The sequence below is a fragment of the Carassius carassius genome, chromosome 1 (genome assembly GCF_963082965.1).
Source record: "Carassius carassius chromosome 1, fCarCar2.1, whole genome shotgun sequence".
Classification (NCBI taxonomy): Eukaryota; Metazoa; Chordata; class Actinopteri; order Cypriniformes; family Cyprinidae; genus Carassius; species Carassius carassius.
The window spans coordinates 43,925,295-43,944,229 of NC_081755.1; the positions used below are offsets into that span (position 1 = coordinate 43,925,295).

General features: G+C 37.8%; 2 protein-coding genes across 6 annotated transcripts in view; one reads left to right on the forward strand and one right to left on the reverse strand.

The window, feature by feature from the left end:
- Positions 1 to 18,935, reverse strand: part of LOC132151902 (Fc receptor-like protein 5) — a 628,771-nt gene that overhangs the window by 157,259 nt on the left and 452,577 nt on the right. The window lies entirely within an intron of this gene.
- The window catches only part of LOC132152088 (SUN domain-containing protein 1-like), a 31,971-nt gene that overhangs the window by 2,767 nt on the left and 10,269 nt on the right, over positions 1 to 18,935 (forward strand). The window contains exons 2-6 of the mRNA XM_059560775.1: positions 47 to 141; positions 15,586 to 15,786; positions 16,942 to 17,132; positions 17,248 to 17,481; positions 18,193 to 18,273. Of these exons, the coding sequence (XP_059416758.1) occupies positions 47 to 141; positions 15,586 to 15,786; positions 16,942 to 17,132; positions 17,248 to 17,481; positions 18,193 to 18,273 (802 nt within the window). The remainder of the gene's footprint in view (positions 1 to 46; positions 142 to 15,585; positions 15,787 to 16,941; positions 17,133 to 17,247; positions 17,482 to 18,192; positions 18,274 to 18,935) is intronic.

Consider the following 18,935-nt stretch of genomic DNA (forward strand, 5'->3'; position numbering starts at 1 on the left):
CGTAGTTTGAGAAGTCTGCTCTTCACATCTGGTTTGATCTTCACAGCGTGCTCAGCAAATGACCATGGATTTTTCCCATCTGCACACGTATACTCCTCCTCAGTGTACTCCGGATAACACGGGATATACCTATTCACTCAGGTGAGAATGAAGAAGCGATTGCTGGGTGGAACTACGGTGCTCTTCTTAAATGCATTCTTTCTGTTCATCCGACGTTCAGCAAATAATCAGCAATTTCTGTTTAAGGATTTCCATGTCAGGTCAAACCTGTTTGTTGCTGCAGTTTTGTGAGTCTGCGGTTGTAGACAAAGAACTTCTCTTGTTCGACCTGTTAGATGTTAACATCTGCGTCTTGGGCCAATTTTGAATCCTCATTTAGTAGAGTATTATTAGTGTGCAGGGTGAAGGGTTGGATGACAGCATGCAGGTGTGCTGCTTCTGCCTTCACAGTAGTTGACCTCAGGCCAGTTATAAAGTTACACAGAATTGTAAATGTATTTCCAAGGATACCATCATCATACCATTTATTTGGGCTTACAAGATCCCCTGAATAGCAAAAACGCATCCTAGGGCTCCCGGTGTTCAAATTGTATTATTGGGAAGCAAATACTAGGGCATTGTGTTACTGGCTGAGGGGTATTTCCAGTGAAACTTTCTCTGTGGCTGTTCCCTTGTGGTTTAGGTTTGACACATTTGTCTCTGACCTACATCTTGTCTCCCAGTTTTACTTTTTTCTAAAGTGTCTCCCTCATCAAAACTATTTGGGACTAATTGAATAATTAAAAATTCAATACGGATGTTAAATCAAATAAGGAAACATGTTAAATCACCTGACGTCTCTGTCCTCAAACCCATAGCAAACATGTTTAAACCCTTTCTGTTAGACCAAGGTTTTCTTGTATGGTAAAGTAAAGGTCTGAAGTCTATCGGGGATCTATACATAGATGGTAAATTTGCAGCTTTTAGTTAGCTGCAATCTGCATTTAATCTCCCAGGCTCTGATTTTTTTTTTTTTTTTTTTTTTTGTAATTGCAAGTGAGATATGATCAAATGGTCATGCAATGTTTTATTAAAAAAACAAAATCTAATATGTTTGAGCAATGTTTTTTGCTCTTTTGAATTAAACTTTTTCCTCATTCAAAACTATATGAGTGACACGTCTTGGGTACGCTATAGTCTTTGGTTTTACTCAGGAATGCCCCACACCGTGCCCTCTTGCTGTTATATTTACTAGGACAGCTTGAGTCTCATTGGCTGTCATACAGGTTTGGTTCAGCAGTGGCAGTGGCTGTGCGCTGGAGTGTGTCCGTGTGGGTTGCATGACTGGGCTTCAGGCAGAAACCGTTGTAAAAAGAAGTGGGATCGAGTGACAAACGGTTGAGCCATCTGTCGCTGGCACTCAGAGGAATGTGATGAATTAGAGTTACTCAACGCGTGTCAGACAGGGAAGACATGCGTACAAAGAGTCATTGTGTAATTGTGAAAGAGAGAAAGGAGCGCAGCGACAATAGAGCAACACATACATGTTGAGCTTTAGTGAAAACATTTTTCTTCTGGATCCCTTTTAAGATGAATTACTTAAGATTGGTGCAGTGCTGCAGTCAAAAAGGGGATTTCAAGGCCTCAGTAGGGATGTAACGATTCACTCAACATACGATTCATTCACGATTTAATTTTTTTACAAAATGATGAAAAGAAAAAATACCATCTAAAAGACAGTAAGTTCCCCTCAGACATACATTAATTTAAACTCCTACCCCTAAATGATTTGTTTTGCATCTCAACCGATTTGAATCGTCACATTTTGAAATAGATTTTCAGTCGGCTAGGAGTTAATCATTACATCTCTAGGCCTCAGTAACAGCTGGCCAGAAATATAATTATAAGTGATATATTAGCATGAAACAACTGTTATCGTGCCAAACCTTTTAATATCTTGTCATATATTTTTCACAACCCATATATTTTTTGTGTGTGTGTATCTGTGTATTTGTTGTCCTTGCTACAATGCAATTTGCTATTTTTTTTCCTGGCATATTTGTGACAGACAGTGGAGCTCATTGAGTCATGGCAAAACATTGGGACCCTTTGTTAATTTTTCCCCATCATATTTCTGATTTTTGTTCATGTGTCATCTCACTTACTCATTTACTCAGTTTAACTCGAACCATTTATTATGTTGCAACTAGTACAATTATTGTTGAAATGTCAAGTAAATATGCCCATATTCCCTCTCATGTGACAGACAGTCAGTGCAGTTAATGTTTGACGGTGCAGTGCAGTTAAGTTGTTTGCAGTGTATCAAGAGCAAATACGTGTGTGACGTGTTGCATTGTCAGAGGAACCTGTGTGAAACTGGGACAGAAGCACAAGACATAAGAATCTTCCTTATATAGCTCCTTCTGGTTTGGACATCTGGAAAATTTAGTGTATGATGTTAGGCAAGAACGTAGAAGATGTGCAGGTTGGGAAGTATCCTGCATGAAGGGAATACTTGTACCAGAATGGTTTGAGTCTCTTTCACTGCAGTGTCACACTCAGCAGCTGCTGGAGTATTTGACAGCAGTATGATACTTTGTGTGTGTGTGTGTGTGTGTGTGTGTGTGTGTGTGTGTGTGTGTGTGTGTGTGTGTGTGTGTGTGTGTGTGTGTGTGTGTGTGTGTGTGTGCTGAATGCACTGAAGTTACTTAATAGTTTTTTTGTTCTGCTTTAGCTGAGATGTAATAAAGGAAGTGATAACACAGAATTTGAATAACCACAGGGCCTTTTCCCTCTGATAATAGTTTTCTCGGTTTCTGGGAGATGAAAGAGCCAAGCACAAAATTTTGTTTCCCATAAAAATATTGAGCCTTTCTTATTGTAATTTTTATTTTTTTTTATTTGTGACTTTTTTGTGTGTAAAAGTTTTTTTTTTTAATTTAAATAAATGTAATTAAACTAGTTAAAAATTAAATACAGATATGAAGAAATATCCAACAAGTGTAAATAAAGTAAAAAAAAACAACAACAATATCTTAAAAGTACTTAGTACTTTTATTAAACTATGACTTTAAAATAAAAAATATTTGTAACTATTAAAAATTGTGTCTTGTTTCGCCATCTAGATGTTTCAGTTCATCACATGAAGCCTGCTGCAATGCACACCCTGGAATTTTAAATCACTTACAATCACAAAAGTTTAGCTAAGACTTTTAAATGTAGTTTTTAATGTTTAAATGTATTTATTTATGTAAAATAGTGTAGCTTAGATAATATTGCCTGTCATATTGCTTATTAATATAATTATGGGCTTTTTATATTACTATTTAACTTTAATTACTATTACTATTTTATACTGACAAAATCAGAGCTTTCCTATGTAGGGATTAACTGTGAGTGTAACAGAATAATCAATATTGCACAGTGAAGTGAAGGAAGAAGGATAATGTATTGCGATAGTAAGTGAGAAAGCGTGTGATTGGTCAAGAGGGTCAGGTGATGCAGTAATGATGCTGAAGTGGATCAAGAAGGTGCTGCTTGTTGACCGTTAACCCCACTCAGGTCCTGTAGTATCTCTCTGAACTCTGAGCTCAGACACTCGTGAGCCGTGAGCTTCTTAATCTCACTGAGAGCTCCGTGTGTTCTCCCTAATCACATTTCCTCCTGTCAGTCGTCACTTCTCTCATTGTGTGAGTGGAAGATGGATTCTGGGGAGGTCTGCACTAGTGTTGTCACGATACCAAAATTATTGTTTCGATACCGATACCTAGTCAAGAATTTCGATACCTTTCCTGAAAAGGGAAAATACACTCTCAAATATCATTGCTGTGCTTTATTTTAAAACCGGGACAACATTCTAATCATGTAACACACTAATAAATTAACATATGAACAGCAGATATATTAAACATTTGAACAAAATATAAAATATCAAATTAAAAGAAATAAATTAGAGCAATGACATGTTTCTGAACTCAGAACATTAAATGTCAAAAGATAAATATCAATTTAAGCAATGGCATTCAAGTAAAAAAAAAAAAAGCTAATAAAATTTAGCAGCAATATCTCAGAAATTGTAACTTATTCTGTCAGTTGTGCAACCTTTTCTTTCAGAGGAGAAAACTCAGCCAGTGAGCTTTATTGAGCGTCATCTTTTTCCACCAGTCGTGGACCGGCGGCCACAGTATCACTCGTGCTTGCACATGCAGCCTAGTGATGCGCCGGTCGGGTTTTTTTCCAACCCGCGGGTCCCGACTCCCGCTTTTATGAAATTATTTGGCCCGCCCCAGCCCGCAAATAATGTAAAATTTATTTTCTCATTTCTCGCTCACTGAAGTTCCTCGTGAACAGCTCTGTGAACTGTTTCATCCTGTCAAAGAGTTACTCAAGATGTGACGGAGCATGTGCTTTGTTGAACGAGATCGAGAGATCTTCTCATTCATGAATGAACTGATACATCTCGTTTATGAACGAAATGAATGAGTATACAGGGTCAGTGAGCCAAGCATGTAAATCTCGATCAGCAATCAGCAGATACAAAGCGCAAAGTGGAGCTGTGCAGATACGCTCGTTTTCATATTTAGCATACAGAACATAACTCCACATTTAATCCCAGATTAATGTGAATATTATATATGAACTGTCTGACCAAAAAATTAAAATGTTAATTATGCAAGAAAACCCTTGTGCTTTGTTCATCTTTGAACAACTTATTTAAACTATTTAATGCGATTATGCACATATTTTAGTAAAGCCAAATCAGTTTAGTAAAGCCACTAATGCAGCCATCTCGCTGTAGTGTTTTTTTGCTGCTTGCGTGAGGAAAAAAATACACTGGCGTCCATAGGGAGGCACTGGAAGCGTGCGTTGCACACACCAACATGAAATACATCTCTTACAAATCTGGAACGCAGTCATTCTTTGAAGTATCGATACTAATAAATTTAGGAATCATGACGCTTTTAATTTCCGAGAATCGCGATACTTTTGAAGTATCGGTGCACCGTGCAACACTAGTCTGCACTAAAAAGTGTGCTAATCTTGGAACTAGCATACTAATACAGTGTCCTAACCTGGCACGCTGCAATAAAACATCAGGCAGTAAATCTGTCATGTTAAGGGACGTTCACACTGATGCTGATGTGCAATGGCTATGTCAAATCATTCGTCAAAAAGCATTTGTTCTGAAGACATGCACTTGAAATTTTGTAGACAAGTATAAAAATGCCTGCATGTTTTTTTTTTTTTTTGCAAAACTAATTTTTGAAATGATGGTCTGGATAGTGAAAGAAGTGTAGCCAATCCCATGTAAAAAAAAAAAAAAATACACTTCCATAATGTACTTAAAGGGTTGCTTCACCCAAATATGAAAATTAGCATATTTACTCCACCTCAAGCCACCCTGGTGTTTATGACTTTCTTTTTTCAGACAAATCCAGTCTGAGTCACATTAAAAATTGTCTTGGCACTTCTAAGCTCTATCAATGCAGAGGGCAGGTGTTTCTTTTCAACAGTCCAAAACACGTTAAATAAAGTGCACGCATCTGTAATAAAATGTCTCACGTGACTCCAGGGGGTGAATAAAGGCCTCCTGTAGCGAATCCGTGTGTTTTTGTGAGAAAAATATCCATATTTCAAACGTAATAAACACTTTTCTATCACTTCCACTGACTGTCGTATGCAAAAGCCATTAATGAACCAGCTGCAAAATTGGCAAAGAAGTGATCTTTCAGGAGTTGATGTAGTATGTCTGAGGTTCAGAGCATGAACACTGAAGATAAGGGGACTTCTAGTAATTCAGTGAAGTTTTCAATTTGGGAGGGTGTGTTTTATCTGATGTGGCACACGTCCAATGGGTATTTCTCACAGGAAGACACGGCCTTTAAGGGACTGTTATTTTAAGATGTATGTGCTCTGTTTCTCATTTCCGTTGCTAGGTTTATTCCATGCTTTTGTGTTCTGGTTGCTGTGGTGTTTACGCATGACTTGTGCCAAGCTCAGTTGTTTATAATAATCTTCTGATCTGATTTGTTAATCAGTCATTGTCTTATGCTCACGGAGTAATATGAGCATTTTGATTTGGCCTTTTTGAGATTTATTTGGCAGTGTCAACTGGATTTTTTTATAGATCTGCAGGCAGCTTTGTCACATGTCATGCTTTCAAAGGTCTATGGTTTTTTTGTCTTTTGTTTTCTTTAGTTCTTTTTTTATATCAACATTATCGCCCATTTTTAGGACTGAGGTTGTTAAACGGCAAAATAATAGAAAACATAACAGTGTTCTAAATAGTGTTGTCACGGTACCAAAATTTCAGTATTTGGTAACGATACCAGTGAAAATCCAGGGTTCTCGGTACCAAAGCAAAACACAAAAATTTGCTAATTAAAAAAAAACAACAACACTTTTTAATACTAAAATAAAACCAATGCCATTCTTTATACTTATTTACAATTGTGTTTAAAGTTTTTCTACAGGAAATATAATTATGAAAAACAAGTAAACAAGTTTCACCCAAATTTAATTAGTTTTTAATTAATCAAATTAACATTTTATTATTGGGTAAATAAAGGTGATTTGCTATTAAAATTAAAACATGGAAGAAATATTGTGTGATTTATTTCTTTTAAAAAGTTTTATAAATTTTTTGAACAGAAGCAGCAGTATCACATACATTCTACTAAATAATAGTAATATTTCTAGCACAATGCCTTTATGAAAAAAATGAACTTTTATTTTGATGGGTTACCATGAATACCTTTAAATTGACACTGGTTTTACTCAAATGAAATGGTAAAATGCTTGTGAAGTGACTCAGAACAGTTCTGGTGATGTTGTTTATGAATTTTTGCTGAAATTACTGCAAGCATCACGCGCTTCAGTCTATGTAGTAAACAAACTCACATGTTTCTGCCATTCATTCATTCATTCACACAGAGACGGCAGAACATCCAGGATTCATATTTCAACCAACTTTTGCGGCTTAACATTTACAGATACTGGTCCATACAGAGATTTGATTTGATTCATTTATGCTAACTTTGACAAATTTCGTGACTGTTCATATTAAAATTTTATTTACTCTTATTTGGGGGCATGAGTGAGAGAGATGGACAGTAATCAGTGTTTACCATTCATTAAACACAGTCTAATCTGTCCCGCCACAGTTTCATAATAAACTGAAGATATAGTTATACTTCTCATATAGGGCTGGGCGATATGGCCAAATTTTCATATCCCGATATAGCTCATTTATCCCGATAACGATATACATAATGATATAGCAATTTTTCTGTTAATTCAGTTTATGAATAGTCTATATAAAATTGCAATGTGGAAATGCAGTTTGAAATGATATACAAAACAAATAAAGGTAGTATGGACTAAATATTTATTTTATTTAGAACCTTTTTTTCAAGCAAGAATGTTGGTAATGTTAACACCTGCCATTAAAATATTTCAACATATTCCAATCCAACTTTTAACAGTAACACCACCCAGACTTCTCTTGCAGCATCATGTAGGTGTAAAGATGTTTCCAAGTAGTATTCTTTGTTCTCTAGAGCAGGCAATAGAAAGCAACCACAAATATTGATAATGGCCTGTCTATTCCTATTGGATATAAAAAAGTAACAAACTGAAAACCTCTGAGGTTTAAAGAGCATGGTGCAGGGCAAAATACCAAACGTAAACTTCAAAGTTTAAAGTGCAGCAGCCACAAAGTCCAACTCACAAAACCCGCATTTCTCGACCGTGTAGATTGGAACCATATCTTTGCAGATATGCTTGGCAACAGCAGAAGTGATCTCCTTCCATCTGCGGGAGCTATGGCTATATGGTGTGCCACGGGTAAAAGCCTGTTGCAGCGTCTGTGTCTGGAGTTTGTTTTGAGCGCTTACGTCGCCACTCGACGCTGCTTTTGCAGTTTTTGCTCGTTGACTCTCTGTATTCTTTTTCGTGGTTCTTGCGCAGGTGATAAAATAAATTAGTAGTGTTGGAGTCCGTTGTTGGCACTGGGAGCCGGCAAACTTTACAAACAACTGTTGTCTGGTCCACGTCGGTCTTCTTATATCCAAACCACGTCCATGCAACAGAAGTCGCCCCTCTTTTTGGGTACAAGCTCCTCGGTTTGGGTTGGCTGGTCATCTTATTGAGAATTACCCTGGTCTGAACCGCGTCTACTACCGTCTTCCTCCATGTTTGTTTATGTATTGCAGCGTGCATGGGCATGCCGTGGCGTGAGGTGCATCTTGACGTAAAATTCTGCCGTAAACGCCTTATCGTGGTGTAAACGATAGAGCCTTATATAAAACGATAGACATTTTCTATCGTCCAGACGATATATTTCGTCATATCGCCCAGCCCTATTCTCATATAACATAAAAGTTCTTAAACGTTGTGTTTCACACCATTGCTTTGGCAAGTATCTGTCAAACAAATGAAAACCGAAAGCATAATATGACTTATCAAGTGTGTTTGCGCTGCTTTTTTCAAAGTGAAGCGCGCACATTACACACGCGATCAGCTTGTGATCAGGTGTTTTCCGCGGCTCTGTACACAGAGAATACAGTGAACTCCGTTATTGAATGTGGTGTGGGTTTAGCACATTTGGAAACGCAACGGCCACCAGTTAAGCATTATTTGCACATTTACATAATTTTCAACATTTTAATTGACAAATGTTTACAGTATTTCATTGAATTAGTAATGTTTGTAAACCTGTTTTAACAGAAGCTGGAGTTTTCCGCCAAAATAAAAGCTCAAGGGTTTATCTCTTTCAAGCATGGCCTAAAATTAACAGATGCGCACAGAAAAAATACTGTACTGGCACAGCAAGCTCACTGTTCAGAAGAAAAATATACATATTGGGGTGGGGGTTATATGAATGATAAAAGCTTCGATGGCATTTTTCCCCTCTTATAGCTGCTGATCTGTAAGCACCACCTGCTGTCGGGGATGGAATTTGCGTTCTCATTCAGCCTGTCTGTTTTTTGATCTTTGTATCTTTGTTTGTATCTTGATTAAAATGCACTGGTTAAATATGTTTAGTTGTAGTAGTAGCAACCAGTGGTGGCTCGTGGGTTTAAAAATAGTTGTTCTTAAAAGTCTGTGTTAAAAGAGAGCTGCTTGTTGTGTGATTTAATTAAGACGACTGCCGTAGCCTATATCAAACTTAGGCTTTTTATTTTATTTTATACTGAAATGAATTGTGAATTTTATTCACATTAAATCGTCCTCCTCCAATTTTCACCTTAAAATTTTGGGGAAGCTGTGCCTCCCCCGACGAGCTGCCACTGGTAGCAACTGCACGTTTTTTGCAAAACCAGTTTCATGGCAATAAAAAATATTTGTAGCCGGTACGTTTTCTCAAGTCACCAGCCACTGGCAGATGTGAAAGTTAGTTTTAGGCCCTGCTTGCAAGTGTAGAAAATAGGACAAAATATTATTATTATTATTTTTTTTTGCAATTTCGCTACAGTAGAGTAAGATGAAAATAATATACCTGGGGATTTTTTCGCAATTGTTTTACAATATATGGCTAATTATTATTATTATTATTATTATTATTATTATTATTTTATTCTAATTTGTTTGGCTTCCAAATTCACCAGTGAGACTGAGACACTATATCACAACTAAAAAGAGGGTTGAGTCCCCTGTAAATTTCAAGAACAAGTACATTCACCAGCTTTTTTCTTTTATTTTGCACTCTGAACCTGTGTTGGAGCTCTTAATTCTAGAGCCCGACCGATATATCGGCCGGCCGATATTATCGGCCGATATAAGCTAATTGCATTTAAATCGGCATCGGCATTTATTACGGCCGATGAAACATGAGAAACAGAGTCTCATGCTTCACTCATTTTATGAGTGTTGCATAGTGTGCCCACCAGAGGGAGCTCTGCAGCTCCAGAGTTAACAACAGCGCCAGAAGTCCACTACAGAAGAAAGCGATCAACTGTTTTGACGGTGAGTCTGTCGTTCGTCATGTGAAATGATTGTAGATTTAGTTCATACCCTGTATATAAAAACTGTGTGGTAGTTCTAGCTAACGGTCCTATCATTATTACTTCTAAATATTCTGTAACATCACTTACAGCCACTAATGCATTGCTATATTAGATTAGCCACAAAGCTAATACCATGTTTATCAGTGGAAGAGCGCGAACGTTAATAGGAGGTCAAACTATAACGTTAGCGTTTAACTTATTCTTATTCTATTGCAGTGTGTTTCCCACATAATGACCGCGTAATTGGGCCTTTCACACAGGACGCGGTATGCACGGCGCTTGCCGCTGGGCTCAGCGTTGCCCTTCAGATACAACGCGATTTGCGCTGCGCTATGGCATAGGTGGAGTTTTAAAAGCATTTAGCGGGAGCTCTTTCATAGTCTGTTCCTCCTCCTTTCGGTCAGGAGCAAACATGTATCTGTCCCGTTGTAAGAAGCGAGCGATAGCGCTAGTCCTGCTGATGAGAATTAAGAGAGAAGCAAGGAAGAAGAGGCTACCCTCAGGTCCAGAGAACAATTTGGTGAATTCAGGCTGGTTACGTTACTCTAACGCTAATAGCTTCCTTTTTAGCAGGCCCCTTAAATGCTTGCTATTAACTTGTTTGAAGGTGGTTCTTCTCAAAATTGACAGCGGTGTGTTCATGACACTAACGTTAACCATTCAACTTCGAATTAATTCTGTAATCTTCCGGTAATAGTAGGCAAGACTATGTTTTGATTCAGACTGCACAAAGAGAAGAGGAGAAGATATACGGGTCTGTTGTGAATGTGTCTGTGAGAGCAAATATAGTGTTACGTGCCCCTTTTTAAAAAAAAGATCTAGGGGTGAAAAGGGGTGTAACAAATAAACGGTGGGAAGAGACTGAGAGAACTGCCGTCTCCAAGTCCCAGGGCTGATACACAAGAAAGCTCAGTAACACCAGTTTGAGCAAACAAACAGAGGTATTCATTAAACAGAATATGAAAAAAAAAATACTTACGGCTTCAGGAGGGGAAAGGTCAAAACAACAAACAAAAAAAAGAAATATTCCTCTGGCTAAGTTTTTATGAAGTAACTTACCTATCAAAAGAAAATAAAAATAAATTACAGAGATGCTTCCCTGACTTCCTCTCTAACTTAAACACAGGAGAAAAAAGGGTAATTTCTAAAATAAATGACATCCACCTCCCTACAAGAAAAAAAGATATTCCACATCCACTTAAACAGTTACAAAAAGAAATAAAATAAAACTGAAACACTGTGCTACTCCAAATAACTTCACATTAACACTATAGGTGAAGCAATCAACAAACACGGAGATAGATCTCAATAACTTCAAGCTAACACTATAGGTGAAGCAATCAACAAACACGGAGATAGATCTCAATAACTTCAAGTTAAATCTATAGGTGAAGCAATCAACAAACACAGAGACAAGAGTTTAAACCAGAGCTTAAACTGCAACGCTGGGACTGGAAGATGGCAGTTGCAAGGATGGAACACCTCAGCCTCTCTCTCTGGGCTGCAGCTCTGCCGGTTCCTTTATACTCCAGCTAACGAGCTCAAAACAGGAATCAGGTGACACTCATTAGCCTGCCAAGCAGAGAGAGCAGGAGGAGTAAAAAGAGACAAGATCAGTCTACCACACACACACACACACACACAGAGTAAACACAATTGTTAATTAAATCATATGACAGAATAACTTATGTCCCTATGGACGTAACAATAGTGTAGTTACAGTAACTACAGTAGGTGCGTCAGAAATGATTAAACCAGAGGGGACATGTAAATAAATGTGAGCTGAACAAGCGCTTTTTTTTTTTTTACATATTGTTTCAAAGCAGCTTTACAGACATAACAGGAAAATGTTGAAATAATATTGTTAAATATAAGTAGGTAATACCTATTGCTTGACAAATAAAAAAATATATATATTTCTCATTTTTGCCTATGTAGGAGATCCCAGTTTATTATTATTATAATTCTAATGATGACATGAGTAATGATACATGGTGATATTATTAATACACATGCTTATTCTTTCTCCGTCTCTCTTTCTGCCTACAGATGGCTGAAAAGGGTGAATGCTGTAGCAGCAAAGTGTGGGACTACTTCTGCAAATACTTTAACTTTAGTATCATAATTTATTTACAGTAAACACACAGACTGTTAAAACCAGCTTCAACTGGAAGAAAGTAAAAGTGTTAAATGTTTAAAACCAGACTGTTTTTTGATCATTAAAAAATATATACTTTTGATGTGCAATTGTTTAGTCATTGAGACTGTAATCTAAGGCTTTTTTAAACATAATCCCTTCTGGAAAATGGTTTATACAGCCCACATACATAGAACAGGCAGATATTTTGCTATTGAATGTTGTGTAAATGCAGTTTATAGGAAATGGGTCCAATATCCAGATTATTTTTAAAATCAAAATATCGGCTTATAAATCGGCTCTTTTCGAGTTAATATCGGCATCGGCCCCCAAAAATCCATACTGGTCGGGCTCTACTTAATTCTGAACTCTCAAAGTGCACCAGATTTATTCATTTAACTTTAAAATGTACAAAATTTTCTTACACTAGAGGGATTAAGGACCACCCATCAAACAAACTCCTATAGGAAACACTGGTAATGATTTTCCATAATAAAAATTAAACCATTCTTTTTATTTTTTTTGGCAAACAAATTGTTGCACGAGGTTTACTGTTAAAATTAAAACAGAGATATTATCCCTATATGTGTAGGCTATATTTACCTTCAGAAAGCTTTGTTGTTGCATTTATTTCTGTTTTTGTCCTCATTCTTCATTAGTAAAGAATCTGTTGATGTAACCGTTTTCTTGATTATTTAATGAAGCATAAGGCATATTGTGAAAAAGCCAACATCATATGGTTAATATGATTAGAGCTGAAACAACGAATCGATTTAATCGATTAAAATCGATTATTAAAATAGTTGTCAACTAATTTAGTCATCGATTCGTTGCTAAATAACTTTTATTTGCCGTAAGCGGCTCATTTCGTGCATATTTCAAATCTGCGGTGACCAAAGTGTGGCAGTAATCAGCCACCGGAGGTTTTACTCAGCCAGTACAGCAGGAGAAGTAGCGAATAGCCAATAGCTGGCCTCGTTTTATGTCACGTGCTTCCCGAACAGCGTCTCTGCAGCATTCAGCGTGATGTGGGAGTACTTTACTTTGAGCATTCAAAAAAGAAGATTAACCTGTAAACTCTGCACTACTGAACTGTTTAAGGGGACGTTCACATATCGCGTCTTTTGCGCGCTCAAGTTCATTATTTCCAACACCGCACCGCATCGAGTTAAAAACATTTCAACTTTTCAGAATGCCGCAAGCGCACCGCGGGTCATGTGACAAGAACTAACCAATCAGCTTCATCCTTTCCCGTAACAATGTTAAAAGCTCAGTCAAGATGAAAGGAACAGCTGATCATAGCTGTATATGGATTTCCATTTTGAAATAAATTTAGTAGCAGAGCTACTGCAAGCGATTTTTTGAGCTGCAAATCCATTTATCCTTTGCTGAAATTTCCGCGTCTTCAAGGAGAGAGCACGTCATGGTTGCTTAGCAAAGGCAGATGCCTCAGGGGCGCAACTGCACGAGCGCTTTGGAAAGAAGGAGAAAGCGGTGTGCCTAGCGTTTTTAGGCGCGATTTGTGAACGGCCCCTAAGACTTTCATTTGTGCAGATTCTCCAGTACAATGTTGTTTGCAAATGTTTAGTCGTAAAAGCTGATAACATTGCTTTTTAACAATTAACATTTAAAGCTTTACAAACATGTTCTGTGATCAGTTTGTCATTTACCAGTTCATAATTCAGTCGTGCAGCCTAATTATGACTGAATGAGAGAGAGGTAAATGTTTAAATATATTTGAAATGCACTTTTTTTCGAAGTATTCACTGCTCTTTTTCACACAGCAGGTTTTTTGTGTGTGTCCAATTTTTTTTCTGGACAACCTTCTGATGGATTTTACTTTAAATTGTGAGTTCCATTCAGGTTTCATGCCATTGGCACTTTTTTTGAAGGATTGTTTACAATTTCACAGCAAAAGCTATAAAGCTGTTTCCCAGTAAATAATAAAATACAACGCACTGCAATCTTATTCTGTTTTATCCTTATTCTTCGTGAAAATATGTTCTTAAAGATTCCTTGATAAGCTTTGTTCAGGATGTTAAACTACTTTAGGAGCTCTAAGGACTGCTATGGTGAAAACATTATTTGAAATCTCCTTGTGAAATTTGCTAGAGTATGGGTCAGTGTTCTGATTGCAGAAGAGTTCGACAAAGGATTACTAACACAATAAAACAACTCCAGATATATTTTTGATGAGGATATGACAGTGCAAAATGGTTAAAATCTCTTAAAAATCTATGCTGAAGGATAAAGACCATTTATTAATAATTTACTTGGGGAAAAAATGGAAAAAACTAAAATATAAGTACATAAACCGATTAATCGTAAAAATAATCGACAGATTAATCGATTATCAAAATAATCGTTAGTTGCAGTCCTACATATGATACACATGTGTATATTTTCATTCTCTTCTTGTTTTTCTGATACAGACATTATAATGAGTGTAAATGATATGCATTAAACTGTTCAGGGAGCATGAACTTCCTGTTAGGGTTCAGTGATGTTTAGATCTAGTAGCTGGGAGGCAATTACAGATATTAAACTTCATCCTCATGTTTCTAAAAGCACTCTTCAGTTTGTTTAGCAGTGTGTTTGAGAGTGTTATCCTGGAGCAGGGATTCCCAAACGTTTTGTCAGCTGAACTCCTTAGTCTTGAACTCTGTCTTTGACAGAGGACTGTATCTCCTGTAGAAAAAAAAAAAAAAAAAAAAAAAAAAAAAAGTGACGTGACATTCAGCCAAGTATGGTGACCCATACTCAGAATTTGTGCTCTGCATTTAACCCATCCGAAATGCGCACACACACACACACACTGTGAGCATACACCCGGAGCAGTGGGCAGCCATTTTTGCTGCGGCGCCCGGGGAACAGGTGGGGGTTCGATGCCTTGCTCAAGGGCACCTAAGTCGTGGTATTGAAGGTGGAGAGAGAACTGTACATGCACTCCCCCCACCCACAATTCCTGCCAGCCCGGGACTCGAACTCACAACCTTTCGATTGGGAGTCCGACTCTCTAACTGTTAGGCCACGACTTCCCCTTCCCCTTCCCCTTCCCCTTCCCCTTCCCCTTCCCCTTCCCCTTCCCCTTCCCCTTTCCCTTTCCCTTCCCCTTCCCCTTAGAGTTGCTGTAGGCTTCTTGTGACTTTGCTTACTGCTGCGCCCAGTTTTAAGGAGGCAGATGCACCACTCACATTTGTCACCTGTAATCATAGCTTCAGAGAGCTTTAAAGTATTGCTTTGAAAAGTTAAAGAATTTTAAAATGTAAAAATTAGCAGATGTGCTCAATTGGAAAGGATTCACACTGGACTCTTTTTTTTTTTTCTACTGACTGCAGGTGTCTCAAGATCAGACTGCAAGATTTAACTTGTAAACATGAGCAGCTGTTATCCAGAGGTTGTACCATGTGACTAGTTTGAGCAGCCTGTCTGAATGTTATATGTTTTTTTTCCGCCCTGCAGCTCAAGTTACTCAACTGCTGCCCTTGAGTTTGAGAAGGAGCATCAAATCAATCCTGTGTTCGACTCGCCCAGAATGTCTCGCCGTAGTTTGAGACTACAGACCAGCAGTGGTTTTTATGGGGACAACAGCCTCACCGAGCGCACAGGCGTTTACAGTGTCGGCTCCTACAAGCAGACCAGCACCAGCAGCAGCAGCAGCAGGTCAGATCTTCATCTCTCTGTCGGTGGAAGATAACAAACAAAGTGTGCAACATTACCTCTTATCGAGAAACCCACAAAGCCTCATGCCAGAACCTCTATGTGAGATGAGCGGCATTTTTTTGTCATCATCATTGGAAAATGTTACATTTTAAAACTGTTAAGCCCATGTGTCTTGTTACTGTGAACATCTTCAAGGGAAGGAGGGTATCTTAAATTTGTATAAATATGCAAGTAGTGACATCTCAGCTTGCACTAGTAAAAGAGGTTGAGCTGTAATGACTGACATGTTGGTGCCTGAGTAAAGCGAATGAAGAAAAATGAATGACATGGTGAAAATAGCATCTTTCCAGCCTTAAAAAAAATTCCCCAAAGAGATGCATTTGTGCGATCAGCCCAGAAGCGCATATTTTACATGACTTACAGCAAGTTTGTACAACTTGTGTGTCGGTGCTTAATCATGGGCTATTAAACTGACACCATGTAAGCATAGTACTATTAGTATTTTTGCAAGTAGTATTTTGTCTTTTAGTGTACAATATTAAGCAGAGTGGACAGCATTTTTAAAAAGAAATTAATAATTTTGAGCAAATCAGCATATTAACTATAGACACTGAAGACTAGAGTAATGATGCTGAAAATTCAGCTGCACATCAGGAATCAATTACATATTAAATCCTTATAGGTTCTGAAATAAAAAACAGGAATATTTGTTTTTTTTTATATATATACTATGTTTGATCAAATACTGTAAATGGAGCCTTGGCGAGCACGAGAGGCTTCTTTCAAAAACATTAAAAAAAGAAAACCTTACCGATCTCAAACTTTTCAGAAGTACTGTATACATAAATGAACTGAATTCCTTCTATTATCAAAAATTTACTCTGTAATCATGTGATCTTAAATGACATCCTTATGATTCATTATAAAAACCTAGCATCATTTTATATAAGATCTTAACTGGGATTTCAAAATCTCATTTCTCTAGCACTTGAAAAAATATTCTAGAAATATTCTTTCATGCACCAAATGGGGAAAACATGCACAATTTTAAACAAATTGCAATTGTGTGTCTGCAACATATGACTGAATATAGGTTGTACTAGCATTGCATAATCACTTTCAAATGTAATTGACCTGCTGTATATTTCCCCACAGGACTGTTCGGAGCAGGAGGCAGCAGCAGAGCTCATCCGTGTACGAGTCTGAGAGCGTGACTCAGACTCCTCAGAAAGACCAGACCCTGTCAGACCTGAGTTTCAGCAGTACAACCAGTGATGCATCTCTGATCTCCAGCCTGCTGGATCAGTCCACACTCAGACAGAGCTCCAGGACACACACGTACTCTGGTCTGTAGCCTCTCACAAAAAGGTTATCATCAGCCCTTTGTAAATAACATCAGGTTAACCTTTGACTCTTTTTATTAATCTATTTGTTTGGTTTTTCTCTTAATGTTGTGTTCAGCACAGAGAAGAAGAACTGCTCACAGCTCTCTGTTGGAGAATGGAGACATCAGTAAAACAGAGGCGCACACTAATCTGGCTAACGGCTATATTTGTAAGGACTGCTCGTTCCATGGTGACGGGAAGGAGGACGAAACTTCATATTCCTTACCGTACTCGACATCTGTGTCTTCAGCATATCAGACAGCTGGAGACGCCACTATGACCAGTTCTCTGAACAGTGTTGACAAGACAGGTGGGGACACGAAGATGTCAGGTCGCAAACATCGCCTCTCCGTATTTCAAAAACACTTCATTGAAGTAGTTTACCCAAAAAAGAAAAATTGGAAGAAAGGTTTGCTTTTTCATCATAGTAGATATGAAGAAATGTAGCATTACATTACATCACTTGCTCACCAAAGGATCCTCTGCAGTGAATGGGTGCCGTCAGAATGAGAGTCCAAACCTCTGTTAAAAACATCACCATAATCCACACCACTCCAGTCCATCAATAACACCTTGTGAAGTGAAAAGCAGCCGTTTGTAAGGAGCAGATCCATCATTAAAACTTGTTTACTTAAAACCCTTGCTTCCTGCTGAAATATGATCCCTCGATCCATGATATTGCTTTCTCCAGTGACAAAGTTATCTTTCTGAACATGAAGATAAATATGCACAGATCCAGCGCTATTTACAAGCCAAAACCGCTCTAAGCAAATATGTGGTTGGATTTTGATACGAGACGACAACAGAAGATCAACTTTTTCACTAGAGGAGGTGTTGTTATGGATTATGGACTTATTTTTGGCCAGAATCAACAGTTTAAAGTTAAAATGATGGATTTGTTTCTTACCAAGCATGCAAATTTTCACTTTTTAACTGATGGACTGGAGTTTTGTGAAATAAAGTGAAAACCATGCACAAATTTGAGATGAGCAAGTGTTTATTTGCTCTGTGTGTGTTTCAGCTCATGACAGCTACTGTGGCAGTGTGAACGTGCGAGATCTGGTGACCACAGACAGCCATCTCAATCTCAACGGCTCACTCTGTAAGTACACACAGGATACTAAACAATCCTTCAGATGTGAAAGCAACCACAGCTACTACAGCTAATGAACTGTTATATCATATGACACTGACGTTTGTGTGGCAAAACATATTTTAGTAGAAAATCAGCATCAACAGAAGTCTAGACTGCATTTTGTCACTTTCACAAAGGTGGTCTTTTTAGCTGTTATTCAAGTCTGTCAGGTGAAGCAACCAGTATTTGGTCTCATTGGGTTGTAATCCATCATTCTCAGAGGTTGAGAAAGAGTTAAGTGAACCACATGCTGATTAGAGTGGATTTCCATGTTGATGAGCGCTGAGCTCCAGATTGTTTTTGTATGGCTAGCTTAAGTGAAGAACCTAAGCCTGATGATTAGCAGAGCATGTGATTGACCCATTCTAAATGACAACTGAGTTTAAGGATGACAAATTATGTAATTAAACAGATCCACACATGGGAATTCAAGAGTCTGGGACACTGGATGTAACAACAGTCTAAAGTTGACACTTGAGCTATTTGTGATGTTTCTATGTTGCCTTCCTGTCTGTATATCTTAGTCTTTTTTATTTACATGAAGTATGTTATATTTTAAGCAGTTTTCAGTCATTTTGAATGTATTATTTGATAAATTCAGCTTACCGTAATTCCTCAAATAAAAACCA